The 21,864-nt window shown below is 46.0% G+C and overlaps 1 protein-coding gene across 9 annotated transcripts in view; it reads left to right on the forward strand.

Annotated features, from left to right (window-relative positions):
- ATP9B (ATPase phospholipid transporting 9B (putative)) overlaps positions 1 to 3,173 on the forward strand; it is a 162,388-nt gene extending 159,215 nt beyond the window's left edge. For all 9 annotated transcript variants that reach the window (XM_030504681.1, XM_030504921.1, XM_030504843.1 and 6 more), the window contains one exon: positions 308 to 3,173. In XM_030504681.1, the coding sequence (XP_030360541.1) occupies positions 308 to 444 (137 nt within the window). In that variant the 3' untranslated portion in view covers positions 445 to 3,173. The remainder of the gene's footprint in view (positions 1 to 307) is intronic.
- Positions 3,174 to 21,864: the final 18,691 nt, after the last annotated feature.

The following is a 21,864-nucleotide window of genomic DNA, read 5'->3' on the forward strand; positions in this document are numbered from 1 at the left end:
AAAGTTGCTTTTCAACTGAGATTCTGTTTCCTCTAACATTATTTTGTGCTACAAAATAGCATAAGAACCATAAAGGAACTCTGAAGTTCCTGTCTAAAGAAAATAGTTGGCAAAAACAAAATGTTGAGGTTAACTTTCTCTTGTTTTGTTGGTTTGTGTTTTTTTGGTTTTTTTTCTTAATTTTGCATGGTCTTGGACAATAGAATAAGCAAACAATTAACAGAGTTTTATTGACCTTGCACTATGGAAGTTCCAGTTTCCAGGTTACCAGCTCCCATTACTTATTTTCCTTTTTTTGTTTCTGCAGATGTTGCCTTTATCACAACTGTGACCTTCCTGTGGAAAGTGTCAGCAATCACTGTTGTAAGCTGTCTTCCACTTTACATTCTCAAGTACTTGAAGCGCAAATTTTCTCCTCCGAGTTACTCCAAGCTTACCTCGTAAAAGTAATTGTATCCCTATGTTTTTTCACTCGCACCAGTCTGCAAATTGCACATTCACTGTGCTTTAATGTCTATGGATTTCTGCTGGACTAAAGAAATTTAAAAAAATAAGTGATAAAGTGAATAGAGCACAAAAAGAGGAGGAAACATCTGACAGGTACAATAACACAGACATACACTAACAGGACTATCAGAGAGAAACTAAATTTTCTTCATGTTGATTTTCCTCTTTTTTTTTTTTTTTTTTTACTTTCAGTTGCTATGATTATAAAATAAAACTGAATTACCTTTGATTTGACAATGCTTCTGAATGGTTTCATTGCTACTGTAAAGGATTTTTTCCTACTGTACTAATCTTCTGCAAGCCGAATTGAAAGTTTTGTTATTTATTACATAACTTCCTTTCTTTAATTATTACATAACTACCTAATTCAAGTCATTTCCTTTAATGTCTATATATGGAAAAGTTCATTTGTCCATACTTGCTATAACACACCTAATACCTGTAAATGCCCGTGTCTGTGTTAGCAGCTATTATTCCTCATCAGACATTGAGTAATATGCACTATTTGAATTATGTACAGATGTCTGCATAGCACAGTATTATATTAGGAGCTGTTGTCCTATTCTGTACTCTGCATTTCTGGCACCAGTTAATTACAGATCTGTGATGCTGACAGCAGTTCTTTAAATGCACATTACAGCCAGGTTGCACAAAAGCTGTTTAAAAGTTCAATGATAAATTCTGTACATAATTTCACTGCACCTATTGATCTGTACAGATATCAAAGACATGGCTGCTCAGTAAATATGTTTTAAAATTCTTATTCATTTTGTATTTGTAAAACTGCAAATAGTGTCAAAGTACATTTATATATATGAGAAGTCCAGTAAACCTTGTATTAGCTAATATGTTTAAATTGCCTTGTAATCTGTTTACTTAGGTTACTCAGGTAAAAGAAAATAAGACAAACACATGAACATTATGGTAGGAAAATCTATCATCTTCCAAGTTGTAAATGTTATGTTTTTATAACTTAGTTTGGGTGCAAACTTGTTGAAAAAAAATTCAAAACATTCTTGCTTGTTGTAAAATGTCAGAGTTGAGTATTTTGGCTGTTACGACACTTTACAGCAGTTGAAGATTTGTTGCAGAAACTCATGTACTCTGTTACAATCTGAAGGGTCCAAACCTTGCATTCTGTACTGGAAAGTAAGATATATTATTTTAGTTTTCCATCATGATAAAACTTTGCTTTCTCAAGAAGTACATATAATGAAGCTGGCATAGTCTATTAATCAGTGGAAAGGAACAGCATAATTATCCATGCTTTATTGATTAAATGTTTATGCGTGTGTTTTTAAAAAACACTTAATGTGGATGTCATTTTTATGTTTGACTGTATGCCTTTACAACCTAATTCCTTGTTTAGCCTCGTATAACTTTGCCCATATGCCATTATTATATTGGATGAGTAATATTTAAGTGATAAATATAACTACTTCCTGGGAGAGCAGAGGAAACTGCTCAGAGCTGTTTGGACTCCACCCTGCTCCATTAATTTTTGTTTTGAAAGCTTTTCTTACTAGCTATTTATCTGCCTTTTTTTTTTTTTTTTTTTTTTTAATTTTCATTCCTCATTATAAAAGCAATAAAGCCTAATTTCTACCAAATATTATTAATGGTATATGTATTAAATAAACTACTGAAGTAGTGTTTCTTTTAATTACACAACATTACAGACTAGTTTACTCTGTCCCTCTGTAATCTCACTTCTGCGAAACTCCCACAAGATGTCACTGTTCCTGCATACTAGCAGAAGCCTTTCTCCATTTTATGTGGTTTTGGCACAGTACTCCTGGTTTGTATTTTTAGTTTAGTCCTGTGATATTTTTTGTTGCTGATTTGCTTTAATTTTCTATTTCTCCACAATAAGTGGTAATTACTTTTAATCGATTAAGAAAAGCCATCAGTGTGCAATTATTCTGAAACATGGATGATGTTTTCTTCAGACCTTTTTGTCTTAAACATTGTGAGCTCACAACCATATGCGTAAGGTTCAGAAGATAAGCAGAAGCTTAGAGCTGGTCATCCTTCATCTATACATCACATCTTTGACATTAGGCAGAAAATGAGTAAAAACCAGAAATTAAACTAGCAATATGAAAGTGATAGCTGTATGAGATAGTGTACCCATGTGTACAGAATTTATAGTGTACGCATATTAATCCTCAGCATTAAAACTGTGAGGTTAGTGTGATTGCAAATGTATAGACCCTACACACACATGCCTTTCCAAAGAGGAGTCAATTCTCTAGAGTGCCTGCTTTCTTAGAATGTTTCCAATATTCAGCAAAGGTCTATAGTTTCATGTAGCACTGTATTTTGAAGACTGAAGAAGTCTGATTCAGGTGGCTTACCTTGCTTTTGAGGTTCAGTCATTGTTAAAACTATGTATACCAGGAAAGTCTGCTTTTTCTATTCATTCATGTCACTCAGCCACAGCTCTGTACAGGGGTAGTGCTACCTTATCACAGTGGTTTAGAGCTAACAGTATCAATACAGAATTTAAGAATTGTAATACGACATCTTTCAGTAGAAATCTTTACTGTATTGTGGGCTTCAGTACAAACTAAGCTAAGTACCACCACAATCCCTGGCTCTTAAAACACATTAGAATGGTAACATTTCAGGTGTACAAGTGAATAAATTATTTTTTAAGAATCTAATTCTGTTGTTGTTTCACATCAGTGTATGTCAGGATAAGTCTGGAGCACCAGATCAGCTTACATAAACACAGATTTAGGCCTTGGACCTGCAAGTTACACCCACAAGGATCCTAATTTTATTTGGTATTAAATAAATATTTACTTTTGTGAGCTGCTATGTCAGATAGCAGATGTATTTCTGAAATGGTAATCATGTTTCCTTGAAAACATACTTGGAAACCAATTAATAAATTGGAGCAGCAAGATGTGAATAGGAAATACATCTTCACTAAAGTAACATACGTAACAATACTGGCCTATTTGGATCGTGTTTAATAAGCATATGAGCTAAACATCTGCTACATTTCCTATGTAGTTTGATTGAAGAACACAAGGAAAAGGAGAGATCCTGCAGAATACTAGTACTGATAATTCTTATATTGGTTTCTTATGATGCTACTCTAAACTTACGTGTTCATGTAACTGCTGGAAGACATTTTACTACACAAGATACTAGTTTGCAAATGGAAGCCAAAATTAAATCCTTGCATACTTAACATTAAATCTGTAGCACTCTTCCATGAATGCGAATGTTTACAACAGTGGTTTTACGTTCAAACTGAGCTTGCTGACACATGCCATCAGAATTAAGCTGTGTGGTATCTCCTGTTTTCTTCCTAAAATTTCTGAGTGGTTGTCCAAAAACATGCCATTGCTTTTGTACATACGTAGGAAGTATCTTAATGAGTAGCATCCACTTGAGCCAACCTATATTATAAATGTCCTCCTACCCTGTGTCCACAACATTTTTCAATCTCCTTTTTAAAACATGTCTGCAAGAAGGGCCATCAGGAACTTTTTCAGACTGGACAGCAGTTCTGCAGGTATTTAAGCAAGAATTTTAATATTCACGTATGTAGTTAAACAGCTGTTAGTCATGAGGGTCACCTTCTGTAAATGAAAAGGCGATGATTTCCTTACTAAGCCCATTTGTGCATGTTAGAGAGTAGGCCTATGCAGTATAGTCTCCATACTCCTCTGCAACCTTATTGCTGTCTCAAGGCATTCAGATTACTTTAAGGAGGAACTGGCCCCATGTCTTCTGCTAGGCAGTGCGTTCCTGGGATCATCTTCCACCCCTACACTGATGCACACCTCTGCCTTGCTCATACAGGGTACACTGCAGGGCACCTTCGTCACTGGAGGTTGGGGCTCTTCATGCCTGATCCACCTTTGTTTGTGTATTTACCACATGAATGATGGTGAGTCAGGCCTGGGGAAGGGCTTGCAGGATAGACTGCCTTAGAGGCTTTCAAGATGCACTGTTAACAAAGATACTCCTAAGTGACCTCTTTTCCCACTTTTGCAGAGCTTTGTATTCATGGGTTTTATGTTGGGAAGATAACATGAAAGAGGCTTGCCTCTGTTTCAACTTGCATTCCTTTACATGTCCAGAGGTATTCATGTGGCTCCAACAGCCCCTCCAAGGCAAAGAAGTTTAGTCTAGAGTATGTGGAGTCTGGATGGACAGTTAAAAAGCAATAGCCACAGGAGGAGAGGTGGCTGTTCTGCAGTCGCTACTGCTGCAAAAACTTCTGCTGGAGCCTGCTTACTCTTGATATCCATTTGAATTTCAGCTTCCATGGAGTTTGTCCTTATTTTTACTGGCTAGAGGGGAAAGAATTGGGCCAGCAGTCTCTTATAATGCTTAATTTAATAACCTTTCCTCTTTCTAGGCTGTTATTATTATAACTCAATTGAAACTTGAAGGCAATCAAAAAAGCCCTTCAATATGTTACATATTGAAGCCCCCTGTAGGGAGGAAAAGCAGTACGAGTGAACAAAGACAACACAGATTGAACATTATATGTAAATAAACAGGAGGTGCAGTATCTTTAACACTGTGTTAAAAAGCATAGGAATTCCTTTTGTAAACAAAACACACTTAAAGTGTGCTACTTCCCAACAAGTATTAACTATCAAACAGATGCCCTCAGCAGGGTTCACAGCTGTTATTATGAGTGGGAATTTGCTCAGCCAATTGCTAACAAAATCCTTCTCAAACAGGGAATTGCACTGAAAGACCTATTTGCTACTTCATCAACCAAAACCATCATTTTGATAAAAATGTTTTACAGCAGAGGTTCTGAAAACTGGATGCCTTGAACAGAATGAGAGAGCGCTACACAGCTGGGTTGACAATTCCACTTCATTCTCCTATTCCTGGCCAGGTTTTAGCCAAACTGTAGCTAAGATTTCTCCTGATGGTTGTCTCCTCCTGTCCTCCAGCATGCTTTCAACTTGAGATCGTAATCAGCAATGGTAAACTTCTAAATTGCTCAGAAAAAAGCGGGTTTGAGGAATACTTAGTCTTTTTGCAGTACTGAGCTGTAAGAAAATTTGTCATCTGCTCTAAGAGGAGATACTGTTTTCTATAACTATGATGCATAAGTATTTATGGCCCTGCCTTTATTCTTATAGCAGTAAACTATTTCCTCTTTTCTCGACAAAAGTAGTAATAATGGAAAGAGCTTTGGTTATAATGTTCATGTAGCTTTAAGCAAGCAGTACACGAAATAGACCATTGTAATTCTTACTTGTAGAACTGCTTTCCATTGTTTCTCTATAATGTACACATCTAGTTTTTTCCATGGGCCCTCTGTGTTTTGCTCTGAGTTCTAAGCATGAATTTGATTTTCCAAAGTAAACACATGTTGTGTGGAAGCAAATTATAGATAACTACTTCAAAAGTCTGTTGAAAATGAATTCCTGGCCATTTGGGCTGGAAGGCTGGGGGAGGTTAATGGATGAGCAGACCTGCAAGGGGTAAGTGCATGTACATATGTTTTGTATTTATTGCAATCATCCATTGCCTATTTGAAGCAGAGATCTGGGAATTATCAGTCAAGATACTCCCTTGGGGAAAACCTCTATGCTGCATTTGTTCAGTAGAGGAAGATGAGCTGTTGTCTCCCCTGTGTGTTGCTGCCTTCTCTTGCCATGGAATTCCAAATTCATCTGCATGAATGCAGTTACATACGTACTTCCTCCCAAAGCTTCTCATTTTCAGAGTACCTCCTGCCTTTATTAGAATACTGACTCTTCTATGACAGTACTTTGAATTTGTTGCTTATCTTGATCCCAGCTGAGTGGAGTTTATCCTAGCTGTAGGAGGTAATTTTTCCATCTCAGTGTCATGAGCAAGATAGATGATACAGACTTGGTCTAGTACATATTTGTCCCTATCCAAATGCAACTAAAGCAATTGTAGGTAATCTCTGATTGAAAAGAAAAGGAGAAAGAAAAAAGGGGGGGGGGGGGGGGGGGCGGGACACCAAAACCAACCAAAAAAACCTAACCAAACATACACGGTTCCATCAAATTCTAAGAAGGAGCTGAAGGGAAACAAGATTTAATGACGTTGAGACTTCTACCCTGTGGCTGTAGTAATTTTTCCTTGCTTACACGTCCTTTCAATTTTTGGAATAAACTTTTTCATGTGAGAGAATGTAAAATATTTCAAGTTACTAAAAAAATAATAACCTGATTTTTTAAAAAATATTCTAGTTGGAGGCCTTCACATTACCTTCCTACCTGTGTGTGGCTAGTTGTAATTCTGATAGGTCCTTTTACATTATGTTTGTTATTAGAATAGATGGAGGGTGGAGAGCTGAAAGCAACATATGAAGACATCTGTGCAGTTGTTAGGAATTGGATGTTACAGCAAAGGGTGCCAATATTTAAGAAATAAGTATCTTGAAATGTTTCAAGCTTATGTATATTGTATAGGCTTAGAAACTGGGAGCGGGGGAAGGGGAGGAGAAATCTGCTGCTCACCGTAACTTAGGTTTGTGATGCCCTTAGCTTGTGCAGACTTCAGGGCAAAAAAAAAAAAAACAAAACACATGGCAATCTTACTAGGGAAAACAACCTAAAAAAATAAGCTTTTTAAGACAACCCACACCTGAATTCTTGGAACTACTGAGGGAAATCATGGTTTTAAGAACCCATCTCAGGAACACAGGCCTGAAGAAAAACAGTTTCAGACGGTCAAAATGCCTTGCTACCTAGCTCTGTTATCAAGTCTGGCTCTGCTCACATTAGAAGAGATATTTCCCAACCAGGCATGACCAGCATGGGCTCTGCTAACATCAAGAGGATCCCTGCACATTTGACTGTTGTCACATTGCACATGTGTTTTGTTATCCTGAAGACAGCAACCATACAAAAGTGACTCCATGCTTTGGTCCAGCTGTGTCCACTTGGATATCAAGAGACACAAGTAAGTGGTAAGTAAGTAGTCCGTAGCCAGAGCACTTCTCCAATTGTTGAAGCAATCAGCCTCTGTGTAAACTGGTTTGTAGTGCTGGAAGGGAAGCACGGCAGAGAAAAAATAAGCTGTCTCTCTATAACCTGAAGCAGATTTCTTTGGGGGGAGTGGGAAGAAAGCCAGTCTGCTAGTCACATAACTACACTACTGGCTTACCATTTATCCAAAAGCAATTACTAGGAAACGGCAGGTGAGGCAGGAGAACGAGTTTATAGCTCAGCTGTAATGCAGAGCCAGCTGGAGTCACTGATCTGGTACTCAGCAGCACAAGAGTTTCTCTTCTTGACATGCAGGTAACTCACTCTGCCAGTTCCGACATACCAGCATGGTGAGTGATGGAGTTTGCTGCTGGAGAATCAGGGAAAGGCTGCTTAAAGCAAAGCCTGACCTCCAGGCAGCTACCCCAGGGCACAAGAGTGAAGATGTCCAAAGCTGCAGAACTTCATATGTTCTGGTCAACCACAGGAAATGCCTTCAGAGGCAGAAGGCTGGGAGAGAAATGAAAGCACATGGTGAAACTGAATTTTGCCTGAGACCCAGCAAAAACATCTCCTCAGCCCTTGCTCCACACACACTGCATTGCTCAGTGTGGTGGAACATCCAAGCAGTGCCACGCTGCAGGGTCAATGCAGCTCTCTGGCTTCCACCTGAGGTTCACCGGCATGGCAAGGAAGGGTGTACGGTTAGAAGGAATTGAATTCCTGCTCTTGTTTTACCCTCCACTCAGCAGCTTTGCTGCCTGCCATTGTTAGCATAGGGAGCTAGTCCATCAGGGACAAATCAGAAGGCTGCTTGCAGTTATCTCGGAGGAGCCCTAAGCTAAGTCTGTGGGGCTTGTCTGTCTGGTCCTGTGCTACCCAGTGCTCGGCATGGAGGTACATCCCCTAAATACAACATGCTGCTTTGGCACAGGTTGAAGCCAGACCCTGCACTTACAGCCAGCCCTTTGGAGCCACCCTGGGGACACCAGGAGATCTCCTTCATGAGCTGGTCATCTTGCAAGCCATCTTGTAGGTCATTTCACTGCCCTAGCCATTCCTCAGCACCTTCCTACCATTCCTGCTTGTATTCTCCCTCTCTGACTAACCTGGGTGTCTGGGGCCTCTCTGAAATTGCAGCCTGCTGGCCTGTAGCTGTTGACTCAGGCACAGTCACATCTGCGTGTGGGTCAGGGTTGGTGACTATAGTCAAGACTTCATTTATTTGTGTTGTACTTATTTTTAAAGATGGGACACAAATTCCATGAGACAGACTCATCTAGTGATCATGTGAAGAGGGTGACCAAGCAGCTGCTCATGGCTGAGCTGCTTTTGGGCAAGCCAAATTCAGCACATGTGCTGCCAATTCAGCTAAGGGAGAAATTTTGGAGGGACGGCACCGGATAAAGAGTCCTCCAGCAACTCAACAAAAACATGAAAAACAAAGGCCTCTCCATAGTCTTTCTTGTTACCTGCCAGTCCTGTTTGAGCTCCAGACATCTCCCAACTCTTCTACTTTGCAACCTCTTTTTCTGGTTTGATACTTTTCCAAGGCATAAAAAATGTGGGAACTTTATCTCTTCTCAAGAGAAACAAAAAATGGGAATTGCTTGTAAGTCTGGAATGCAGCAGAGTTAATCAGCTTTGTATTATGTAAATTTCAAGAAGTATCAAAATTCAAGGCAAGATCTAAGAACTTAAGAGACATGAGGCAGGTGAAGACTAATAATTTCCATGGTTTTGCCCGTAAAACAATATCTATTCCCAGCTGGAGGGGCTCTCCACCAGAAGTGACTGGTGATTGTAAATGCTACTATTTTTAAGATGTTTGCTTTGTAAGAGCCTCGTTTCCAAAAAAACCCCAAAAAACTAGGTACTCACTGTACAAGCCTTCAGTCTCTTGATAGATCTCAAGCTGGGGGACCAAAATGATCAGTCAGAAGGGTATAAAAAGAAGAGTACAGGAGCAACAAATAGATAATCATTATTGGTATCACATTATGGGCCCTAAGCAGGGTGCTGAAGAAGATGATCCAGGTTATTTGGAGAGAGGGAAAGAGCCCCTTTACCCATTAATTAAGAGATTGACAAGGGGGGAAGGTTTTGCCGTCACTGAGAGTGGATGGAAGCGAGGAAAGATGGCAAGAATAGTGAGGTGGGGCTAAGCCAGTGTGTAAGGAAGAAAGGCCTAAGACCTCCCCTAAGTGATTTGGGAGGAAAGAAATGGTGGTATGGTACCTTTTTCTTACAAGGAGGCAGAACTTTCATCAAGATGGTAAACCTGCTAACTTAAAATCTTGGGTATATGGGGGCTTGATGGTGTCGTTTGAACAAAGCGTGAAGGAAGGACTTCACTTTTAACCTTGACCATCCCATTTTTGTTTGAGTGGCACTTCACCCTGAGGATTGCTTCTATTGTGTTTTAATTTTTTTTTTTTCATTTAAACACAGCATGAGTTTTTTACTATATTCAAGAGTGGTCACTCTAGAAGTTAGTTGGTCAACTTCAGTGTGACTACATACCTGTCACTCAGTTTTCTCCTTATCCTCCTGATTACTGCAATCTTATGCAAATATGTGCACTTCTGAGTATAAGAAATACATCTCCAGGGGCTTCTGTCCAGCTCAAAGCTCTGACTTGGTACTCTCACTGGGTACTGGTTTGAATGGGTCGCACTTCCTGCTCTGCCCCTTTGCATTGTTCCACGAGTTCCCCTGCCAGAGCCTGGCTATCTGTTCTGTGCTTCGCCTGTCTTCCAGCCTGTGAACTGCTTGAATGCTTGTTGTTAATCCTATAAATGGAAAGCACAGCTGCACTGTCAGAGGTGATTAGCGTGGTACTTAATCGATAGAACTGGAGTTTCTTAGCACAGCATTATGGATGAAATAGCTGTAAACTAGTGCTGGGGAGCCAAAGGCAGAGAGAGAAAACGTCTGTATAGCTCTTCATGCGAGCATGGTTTCACATGCCACCCAGCCAGAAGCAGCCCCCGCATCCTTTCCCTTCTAATTCAGCATCTGCTTTCCGAAAGTCTTGGGTTCTGTTTGAATAGCTGATGCGTTTAAGTAGATCAGAGTCAACATCAATACATATGGGGGGTTTGTCTTACTATTTCATTTCTAAGAGAATTGCAGGAAGTTTCTTGTGGAAGCTGGTATTTTTACACATGCCAGAAGGGGGCAGTGGAAGCTAACAAATAAGTGAAACTCCGCATCTACTGTCATCATAACCACCAAAAAACCCCCTTTTCAAGGTATGCAGTGCCTGTTCTCTAAAACTGTGTTTCAGTAGTGTGGGGAAATAAAAGTTTTTTTGATAGCTTAGTCTTAATTCTTTCAGATGAGACAGAAATCACTGTCATAGAAAGGATTTATTTCCAGTGCAGTAATTGTTAAACACCATCATCCCAACATCTGCCATTGGGGATACAGTCTCCACATGCCAGGCTAATTCAACAGTGTGGGTGTTGAAAGGCGGAGTTTCTGACAGCAGTCCATCTAGGCTGACTTCAAACTAAAGTCTTGGGCGGTCGGAACCTTTGCTCTCTGAAGCGAGTTTGTGATTTCTATTGAACTTTTAATTGGGTGAAGGGAGGCGAAAAAGCCCTTCAGAGAAAACTACCCCAGGTAGCACTTACAGCTAGGTAAGGTCAGACTTCATGTCAAGGCCCTCATTCACCACTTTCTGCCAGATTTGCCAGCCAGTAGTGCTGACCATCAGAAGCAATGTGTTCCCATGCTCCTGGCAGGGCAGGATGTTTCCTCTCAGCAAGACGTTCCCTCCTCACCACTTCTGAATCATTGAAGTCCCCAGGACTGCTGTGCCAGACCCAGCGTTGTGCTTGGGTCTGTAAACCAACATCCCGGCAGCCCTTCTAACACCTGCTCCTGCCCCACTCCGGAACTTCACACCAGTGTTCCTGAAAGACACCTCCTCCCCAAACCGAGAGCTCATGCTTTGGCCTCTCCATGCTTAACCCAAGCCGATTTCTTAATATCCTGCCTTTACCCTCCTCTGATCTACCTCTGATATCTGCCTTAAACCCTAACTTGGCTGTTCACCCAAGCCAATCCCAGGATATAAGAGATGTCTTTTACTAGACTTTGTACCCAGGCAGCAGTCACCCTGAACCACCTGACAAATTTTTACCTTGAGGTCATCAAGTCTAGCCCGCCATGAACTCCAAATAGAGGAGACAGGTGTGTGTACGTGCCCATATGTACATAATTTCTGCGGCCTCTCTCTGTCTAATCCCTTGGGTCACGCTATACCTGTCAGCATTCAGAGAACAGTGACGGGTTACAGGAGCCTCCAGACAAGGCGCTCCAATGCTCCACACAGTACTGGACCTCTGCAGCCCACCAACAAGTCAGGCAGCTTTCCAGGGGTGGAAAGCCTGTGTATGTTGGTGGGAATGACCTTTCTTTGTCCTACTAGAGGCTGCTGGCCACTTCTGTAAAATCGGTCTGCATCTACTTATTGGAGTGCAGCCAGCAAAACTTGGAGCCAAATCCCAGAGTTCCAGACTTGATAGCTTTGACTCATGTAACTTGAGAAACACAAAGAAAAGTATTTCATTGTGGCACAGCTCTTATGGATGGTTCAGTGCAATAGTGCTGGGCAGCAAGCGGGCAGCAGCCCTTCAGCAGTAAATGCATGTGGCTTTAATCTCAAAGAGTCACCTCTAGCAATGGATTCTTCAGCAGAAGTCCCAAAGTGTCTCACGAACCAATGTCCAACTCTAGTCTTTGGTCTATCTTTTCACACCTACCTTCACCAGAATAAGCTTGGTAGATAGATCCAGCCTGCATTGGTAGGTCAGGAAAGTTGTCCTGCTATGGCCCTACCTCTTAGCTTAACAAAGGTATTACTGTCTGCATGTACCAGTCTATGCATTTTGTTTTCCCTTGCACCACACACACATCTGTGGGGAGCCTCCTTCTCACACACCACAGCTGAGAGGCTCCTTTAATTTTGTCATTTACTTTATGTGCTTAAAAAGCAACCTGAAAATAGATTTAATTGCACTCTTGGGAGGAAGGGAGTAGGGAGAGGAAAGTCCTGGAAGCAAAGAAGAGGAAGAGATTAATTTCTATCATCTTCATGATTTTCTTTAACTGTTCCTTGCATTTGAGGTATCTGCATTAGCTTGAGGTGGAACAGCCTGTTGATGAGACCTGAGCCACACAGGAGATCCAGTGCCTCGTGTCAGGAAGTTGTGTGGTTTTGTAACGATCGTAGTTTCGCTGTTGTGTTGGAACATGGTTTAGAGCAGAGGAATTGTGAGGTCCTTTCTGGCATTTTTCTGAACATGGAGGAAAATGCTTCTCTGGCTTCGCAGAGCTGAGAGTCTCATGTTTGCTGGGGCTGAGGTGCTCATCCTGAAAAATTTTTGCATGGCCTTTGAAAAGCGTGCTCTGCCATGTGTGCCAAGCAACTGCAACGACTTATCACATATGGTTTTCAGAGACTTGACTAGATAGAAGTTTGACCTTACTAATGTTTGCAAATGTGTCTTGTTCTAGTTGCTAGCGAATATGCACTCTCACATACAGCAACAGATGCAAGCGAAGAGATGGGGTTCTTTCCGAGACTTTCTGGTTCTGCATACTCATTTGGAAATCAATTTAATGCATTTTAATTGCCTATTTTTCTCCCTGGTTTTCTCTTTACAGCTACACACCAGCAAAAAATAATAAGGTAGAGTCTAGCCAGGCAGGCTGCTAATGAGGAAGCTTGATTCAAGAAGATTTCAATTTTCAGCATTTGTTCTTCAAGATAGCTATATCAGCATGCAGGGATGTCACAAAACAGGAATGCTACCACTAGGTAATGGAACAAAGGCACTGGGCTCATACGTCATTTTGTTACATGAAGAAATAAACACTTCCATCCTTGACCTAACTCTAAGAATCTGGCAATCCATTTCAGGATGCTGGTCCTCTCAGCCAAATCATCCCTATAAAGAAATCACCCATTATGCATGAAACACAGTGTGAAAAGAATGAGGGAGATAGATACAATTCAAGCTGTGAAGAAGGAAAGGTGTGTGTTAACAGCTCAATTTCTTGACAGCCTTCTGGTAAAGAGAAGCTTCTGGATCTGCCAAGCTGATCAAAGGGCTTCTCAGAAACCTCTCACCCATGAGGCATTGCTGTGAGAAACAGTATGTGGCCAAGGTCCGTGGCATCCTTGGACAGCCGGAGCAGGCAGGGTTGCACAAAGTTGGCCCAGGAGTTTGGATCAAAGCCAGCCCACCACTGAGGTGCCTCCAACTCCGCAGCTGGTGCAGTTCAGCCACGACCTAGGTACTGTTGAGAACTGTATCGGAAGCATGCCATTGCTACTGGAATAGTATGCTGCAGGCAGCTGGACACATCTGTGTCCATCATAAACCTTCATTTCCAATAGTTTCCTATCATTCCATCTTTTCAGCTGAAAAGTTTCAAGTGTCATCCCCGTCCACAGCCACTGTCTTTGGAAAGACTGGGAAGCAAAATGTTTGGTGAAAATAAGAGGGGAGGAGATTATCTTGCTTTACACCATTGGGCTGTAGTTCATCATTACCTACTTTACATGAAATGTAAAGGATGCCCCTCAATAGTGCATAGCCACGAGCGAATAAAACCTTGGCACCTCATTTTATTACCTGGAAAATATTTCCTTTCTCCCTCAATATGTCTCATCCCTTGAGTTGTCCCATCACGCTGAAAGTACTGGGGAAAGGAGCAGCAGAGACTGGTGTTTGCAAGCATCTGGCACAAGGGGGAGCAGGGACCGGTGTTTGCAAGCTTCTGGCACAAGGGGACGTAGTCAAAACTGCTGCTAGAGTAGTCCAAATCCTATTCATAAAGTTTGTGAGGGTGAGCCCAGAAAGTTTAAAGCAGTGATTTTGCATTTGCTGGAGTTTAACAAGGTTACTGACTGCATCAGAAAATGAGGTCAGTAAAAAGTATACAAGTATCGGAGTGTCAATATTAGAAGGATAAACTTGGGTTAGAGAAGTGCAATAAATAGGAACGCGCACACGAAGAGAGCCAAGAGGCCAGATCTCCTGGGGCTCGGTGCCGAGACTTGTTCTGTTTAAGCATGTTGTACAAATGAGCCCGAGGTTGGCGTGATATGCGGGGCGTCCAGATGCGGATGACATCATGATAGGAGGGGAGACTGCTGATAAATTTCAGGAATGCACCAGACTACAGGAGGATTTGGAGACGCCGGGGGAACAGGCTAATACACAGGAATTCAGTATTATACAATGGAAGGTTATTCGTTTAGGGAGAACCAATAGCACATTTAAATGCAAGTTTAATGACCTAGAGCAGGAGGAAACTAATGAAGGAGAAGGCTCGAGCTGGTGCTGAGGAGTGGTAGGGATAGCAGCAGCCAAGTAAATAATAGTGCAGCTGAGATTTTGGAAAACAGAGCTCAAGCTGCAGCCAGAGAGTCCAGGACTTCATGCTGAGTTGCTTGTTTCACGTGGCACCCAGGGTGCTCTTGGCACCATCTCCAAGAGGAGATGCTACTGCAGCACACATCTTGGTGGAGACAGCTAAGGACATGTTTGGTCCCCCACGGCACCTGGTTGTGACCACAACTCAACAACACATGCCACGTTTGGTGTAAATCAGATCGGTCTAGGTCTCTGGTTGCAGAGGGAGATGCATTCAGGGACCAACTATCAGCAGAGGAGAACCAGACGAGTTACAGGGGCCTGTCACTAAAAGCAGACTTTCCAGGGGATGTAGAATTTATAGGCTTATGAGTTTATGAGTTATGTCAAAAGGGAAAGGAACCCCTTTTGCAGTGGAAGAGCCACACACAGCCTTTCCTAACTCCTGACCATCACAGGCTCAGCTCAGGCCTCACATTCATCCTCTTGGGTCACTGCTTCTACAAAGGCTGCTGCAGCAACCCCGCTCCTTACAGATGAAACATAGACTGGAAAAATCTGGAAAAAACTGCTTCGCTCTGCCCAAAAATGAAGGTGCGACCCCGTGCCTCAGAGGATGGATGAGGTGAAAGCTGACATCCCTGCAGTGTGTAGGAACCGATACCTACACGGGTCCCAGTCTCCTGCAGACATTGTAAATCTGGCGTTTCCCTTCCCCTGGAGAAGGTTCTGCTCTGCTGCCAGCTTGAACCCCTGTGTACCCAACCAGCCTTTCCTTCATTAAATGCTTTTGAGTGAGGCAAAAAGACTTGTTACCACCCTCTGTACCAGCAACTGGAGAAGTCTGAAACACGTGAAATATTTCTGGAGCTAAAATACATTGTCTGGTAAAAAACTTTGTCACTGCTCCTGTGCAAGTCTGTCTACGCTGCTAAAGTATAAAATTTGCCAGTTTTTTAGTACTGTTTTACAAACAGAGTATTATATATGCTTGTATTTTTTAACCACGCACCGTATTGCGCATTTCACAGAACCACACAGAATCGTTAGGATTGAAAGGGACCTCTGGAGATCATCCAGTCCAATCCCCTCCAAGGCCACTTAAAGCAGGTTACACAGGAACACATCCAGGCGGATTTTGAATGTCTCCAGAGACGGAGACTCTACAACCTCCCTGGGCAGCCTGTTCTAATGCTCTGCCACCCTCAATGTAAAGAAGTTCTTCCTCATGTTGACGTGGAACTTCTTGTGTTTCAGTTTATGGTCATTTCATTGCTGGAGTCCAGGAAGAAATGCAGTGCATCAGTACTTTCACTTTTGATGGTTGTTTTGTCGTGGGAAGGGAGTACCTGAATCACCATAATGGGACCCCAGGGTCACACAACAGAGCTGGGATTCAGCCCACTGCTGGCACCCACCTCAGCCTAGACCAGCTGTGGAGAGGAGATGCTGCACGCTGGCCCCAGCCAGCAGCAAGGGGTCTATACAGAGCACAGAGCACAAACCTGCCCGTGATCCGGGTTTGTAGAAGGGGCAAACCCAAAACAAAACAGAGCGGCACCGATGCAGCGTGTATCATTATGAAATTATTGCTCTGAGCTATCGTCTCGCTTTAATTCAGTCGCTGCCTTCTGTATATGGGTCTGATGTGGCTGTCTGCTGTCTGTCTTGATTTTAAAAAGTCGGTGTCTGAGCGGGTGACTGTAGCTCCAAGAAGGTTTTAAGGTCCTTTGCCTGCAGTCCCTGGCTGCATTCCTAAATAGTCGTTTAAAAAGAGTCCACTAAATCAAAAGCCAGGTAAATCAACAGAGCACTCAGCGTTGTAATGAGACCGGTTATAAGGTAAATTACAACATTATTCAAGCACACAAAATTCCTCCTCTGGCATTTGTCCTGCTAAGTGCAATGCACCTTAAAAGTGGTGAAATGATTTCTGGCAGCCTGTGAAAGGGACTGTGTCTAGGGGATGGGAGGCTGAGCACAGCCCCTGCATTTGCATCAGCTTATAACTTTGAGGGGCTCTGGGCTGCAGCTGGCCACCGCTCAGGTGTGCTCTATGCCTTGATTGAAAGCTTCATGGATGTGTTTTCAGAATGGTGCTGTACCGGCTGCAAACACTGGCCATGTGTTCTCTCACTTTCCAGCAAATCTTGTTACAGTTTTCAAAGCAGGGGATTAGAAAGACTTTAATTAGGGACTTGGTTAGGGAGGCTTGAGACTTATAAATCTTTTGTTACAGTGAATGAAATTCTGAACAGATGCTGATGCTTTCGCAGCTGCCAAGACCCAAAGGATGGGCACGCAGACCCTAAGGAGATGGCTATTATTATATATGCTAGATATAAAAGGCTGTAAGCATATATATGGGCAAGAAGCCCAAAACAGAACAAAATTTCTTTGCAGAGCTCAGGTGGCTTTTGCTGATCCATCCGCACCTTGGGTTACGGGATTCTGTGCATTTATTGTAAGAAAATGCATGTTTTTGGTAAACACTGGGGAGAGATGTCCCCCCCATCCTGCTTTCAAAACACTTCTGTGCACATGAAGCTGAAAGATCCTCATCTTACAGGACACCGCACAGAGAAACAATTTACCCCAAGTCTTGCAAGCCGGTCAGGGTGCAAGTCAGGAACAGCAGCCCTGCCTGTCTGTTGTGCCATGCTACTAACCTGTATCTTCTGGTGAGGCAATAACAGAGGCATTTGGTTGAATTAGAGGTTCTCTGAGAAATAATGTAGCTACCGTGTACAAAGCTCCATGCAAGCCATCCCTCCCAGTCTGCTGAGGCCTAAAGAAAAGGAGAGAACAGCAAAAAGCAGGAGGGAATACACACACTCACATGGCTTACTATAATGTGAAATTAATCTAGTGAGCATGAATCAGACTCTTCAGTGATTGAAACATCCTGTATAAATACTCCACAGTTTTGGAGGTAGTTTTTTTTAAGGAAAGCACTACCTTTACATGCAAAAGCTGAGGACAGAGGGCAAATTTACAGCTTTGCTTTCAAAGATGAACAGAAGAGGTAAAAGGTGATCCAAAAGTGCCCATTCAAGCCTGTGGCATTTAGCTCCTTCCCACAGCAAAGGAGCGGTGTGTGGGGTTTGGAGGAAGCACATGTCAGACACCAAGCTGTGCAGGGAAAGCCAACACAGGCTCCAGGGACTGCAGGCAGCTCCAATGTTGGAGGGGTGCAGGTGAGAAGTACTGCAGAGCTGTGGCAGCACTTCCCACCCACCCCGCTGATGGGTAGGAAGAGAGAAAGAGGGAAGGAAGGCTCCTTTCCTACTCCTGCCCCACGTGCTTCTACACTGCGCAGATTTTTTCTGCTCGTGATTTCTCCCAAACAAACAGATTGCTCTAAGGGCAGTGGAAAATTGGTGGGAATTTTGGGCTGTGCCCCAAGACAGAGGCTCTGTAACCTGCTCTGTGGCTGTGCTACATCCCCTTTCTTCCCAAACCCTCACCCCAGTCCGGCCACTCCCTACTAGGGAGAGCTGTGCCGCCACATGGACAAGTTTCTCAGGCTGACCTGGGCCACACAAGCCACTGTGTGCTCAGTCCCAGCCAAGGCGGAAAGGTAGAGCAGGGCAGCTGAACTCTCCCTGGCAATTTACCTAATTACTAGCTAAATGCAGCAAGTACTTTGTTTTCAAGCACAACTGCCTCTGCTACAGCACCGGGGAACGGGAGTGCCAGCTCACCCCCTCCTCCATGCTGCGGGATGCATGGATGGAGAGGAGCTGCACAGGGAGCCCATACAGCTCTCTACGGTGGAGAGGGACCATGATAAAAGAGGGGCCAGCAGAAGCACTTGTGTGGAAAGCTGGAGAAGTCTGGCTGCACAACAGTGAAGAGGGGTGAGACACAGCCCAGCACAGCACTGGTGACACGGGAGGGTTTCTTGCTGGGGTACACATCTGCTCAGTGCATCCAGTGGAGCAGAGCCTGCTGAAGTCCCACCGCCTCTGCTGTGACTTACCCACAAGGAATTAGGGCTGGTCAGTGAGGCCAGCCTCAGACAGAGGGAGCGCTGGTCTTGGAGCCTGAGCTGCCATGCAATGATTCCCATATGGGAAGAAGAGAGGACATGGGGAGAGAGGCAGCGGGAGCAGCCACATCTCCCCACCATTGTGCATGGCCAAACTCTCCCTGCACGTGGGCTGTAGTCACCTTGTAGTCCAGGGGACTGCCAGAGATGAAGCTGAATGCAGGGACCTGCCTCCTTCCCCTTGCACCTAGGAGGAGAAGTCCTGCAAAAAAGCCTTAGCACTGTCCCAAAAGGCAAGGGGGATCCCATTTCAGGCCCGTGCTGACCCAGCGCTGGAGGTCACTGTAAACTGCTCCAAATATCCCGTAACATTTTTCTTTTCTTTTTCTTTCTCCTTTTCTGTGGAAAGAGTTGTAGGTTTGTGTGTTGGAAAGTCCAAATTAATTAAGGCCAATTGTAGCCCCAGCAATTCTGGGTAGGGTTTAGCCAGGGATGCAAAGCAAACAATGCAGGGGCCAGCCAGGCGTGCTCACCTCTGCAGCAGTGCAGAAGAAAGGACTTGGCATCTGGGAACTGGCTTTTAAAAACGGCCAGGGTGCACTCGCTACAATGATCCACCGAAACAACAGCCGTCTAAAAATAAGGTTGTTTTCTGTACTAAGCTCCTTTTAACTTCGTTAGTCATCACCATCTCCCAAAATAAGCTGCGTGTAACAGTCTCTCCTAGTAGCAGCTGTAAACAAACTTGGGGAGGCGGGAAGGAGGCGCAGGGGAATGGGAAGAGCAGCAGCGGGCGGAGGCGGGGCGGCGGCGGGCGGCCCCAGGGCGGCAGAGCGGGGCGACGGGGTTGGAGAAGCGGCGGGGCCGGGACCGGGACCGGGACCGGGGCTGGGGCTGGGGGCGAGGGGCGGCCGCGGGCCCCGCGCTGCGCCGCCGCCGCCGCCGCCGTCTGCCTGTGCCGGCTGGCGGGGCCTTGGAGCGGCGCCACGGTGGTCCGGGCAACGGCATTAAACAGGAGGAAACAGACGGGGGATTCCGTCATTTCAGCGGGGAGCGGGGGGGCGGGCAGGAAAGGAGAGTCCCGCCGGGGGGAGCGCGGCTCCCGCCCGCCCGCCCCGCGCCTCACCCCCACTCCGGCCTCCCGGGAAGGTGCCGGGATCTCCCCCGCCCCCAACCTCCGTCGGGTCGCGGGAAACGGCCCCGCGCAACCCCCGCCCCGCCGGTAGCGCCGAGCGCCGCCGCGCCGCACCGGGGCCGCGCCGTCGGGGGGGGGCGCTGCTGTGCCGCCCCGCGCCCGCCCCGCCCCGCAGCGCCCCCTGGCGGAGCCCGGGCCCATCCCTTTCCGCGACGACGGTCGCTCCGCGTTCGCCACGTCCAGGCGCGCCTTCCCCTGGTGCCTTAGGGGAGGCTTCAAGGTTGGGGACGATAGCGCTGGGGGCTGAGGGGTTTTCCCTCTTCTTTCCCACTCGATTTTCCTTGAAGGAAAAGCATCTCCCTTTTGGTTTTGGTTTTTCCCCACCCGAAGGAGCGGCAGGGTCCGGCAGCGTCGGGGGAATGGCTGAGCTCCTGGCTAAGTGCACTCTTTGGTGAGGACTGTCTTCCACCATGATTTAGTGGAGGAGCTCACCCCGAAGAATCAACCGCGGCCTCCTGTTCCCCAGGAGCAGACAGTATTTCGTTTATATTGGGTTTATTTTCAACCACATATGGGTGTCAGGCACTAGATTTATGATTTTATTATTTTTTTCTTCATACACACCAGATACGCAGAAACCCACCCCAGCGCTCCGCACGCCGCCGTCCAATTCCAACAGGAAAACACGGTCCCCTCCTGCTAGCTGTGGGGGCAGAGGGACGGCGAACAGGGAGCGCAGGGAATAAGGCTCGAAGCGGCGAGGCCCCTCCAGCATCCTTCACCCGGGCGGTTCCGGCCCGTGCCGGGGTGTCACGGCCGCGGCGGGGGCCGGGACGGGGCATCCCGGAGGTGGGAGGCGGGAGGAGGAGCCGCTGTGGGTTGGAAACCTCTCCTTTCCCCCGCTACGAAGTGATGAGATACAAGTGGGTTGCTGAGATATTTACAGAATAATAATAAATAAAACAATAATAATAAATCTGGAGCGACTGAAACCGAGTCCACCGGGTCTGTTAGTAATTTAGCGGAATGGGATTTTCCTTTCTCTCGCCTGCCAGTTGATGCTCTTTTCCAAATTTCCACAGCGGGGGAAGCCTGCGATTTTTTACATAATGATTTCAGCATGCGAGGCTGCCTCGCTTTTCTTTTTTTTTCCCTCCTTCCCTCCCTGCCTCCCTCTCCCCCCCGTCTCCCCTCCATTCCCTCCTTCACTTCACGACCCCGGCGCGCCGCCCGCTCCCCCGCAGGAGGGCACCCGGCTCCCGCGGGCTGCGGGGACCCCGCAGGCGGCGGCGGGGCCGGGACCGGGGCTGGGCGGGCCGGGGGCCGGGCGGCCGCCGTGTCCCCACGGAGAGGCGGGTGGCGCGGCGTCCGGGACCCGTCGGTGCCCGCCGGTGCCCGCCTCCCGCTGGCCGCCAGCCGGCGGCGGGGCCGGGGCCCAGCTGACATCACGGGGCCTGGGCGGGGAGAGGGGCCGGGAGGGGAAGGGAGGTGGGGGGGTGTTTTCCAGCTTTAAAAAGGCGGCGCCGGGCGCGCAGCCCTGCGTCAGAGCGAGACTTCCCCGCTCCGCACACTCACTCACCCCCGTCCCCCGCCTGCGGCACCCGGCGGGCGGGCAGCGCCCGCCGCCCCGTCCCGCCGCCGCGGCGCGGGCAGTGCCTCCGAAGTCCCCACGCACACCCGCCCTCCTCTCCATGCCCCGGCCCCGGGGGGGCGGCGGCGGCGAGCTCCTGTGCCTCCGCGGGCGCGGCTAGCACGCCGGGGGCGGCGCGGCCCCGGCCCCCGGGGCGTGAAGGAGGGCGGGGGGGAGCGGGTGCGGGGCGAGGCGGCGAGGGGTCGGCAGCTGCCCGGGACGCGGCGCCGGGGTTCCGCCGCCCCGCCGGGTGA

Source organism: Strigops habroptila, chromosome 1 (assembly GCF_004027225.2).
Source record: "Strigops habroptila isolate Jane chromosome 1, bStrHab1.2.pri, whole genome shotgun sequence".
Taxonomy (NCBI): domain Eukaryota; kingdom Metazoa; phylum Chordata; class Aves; order Psittaciformes; family Psittacidae; genus Strigops; species Strigops habroptila.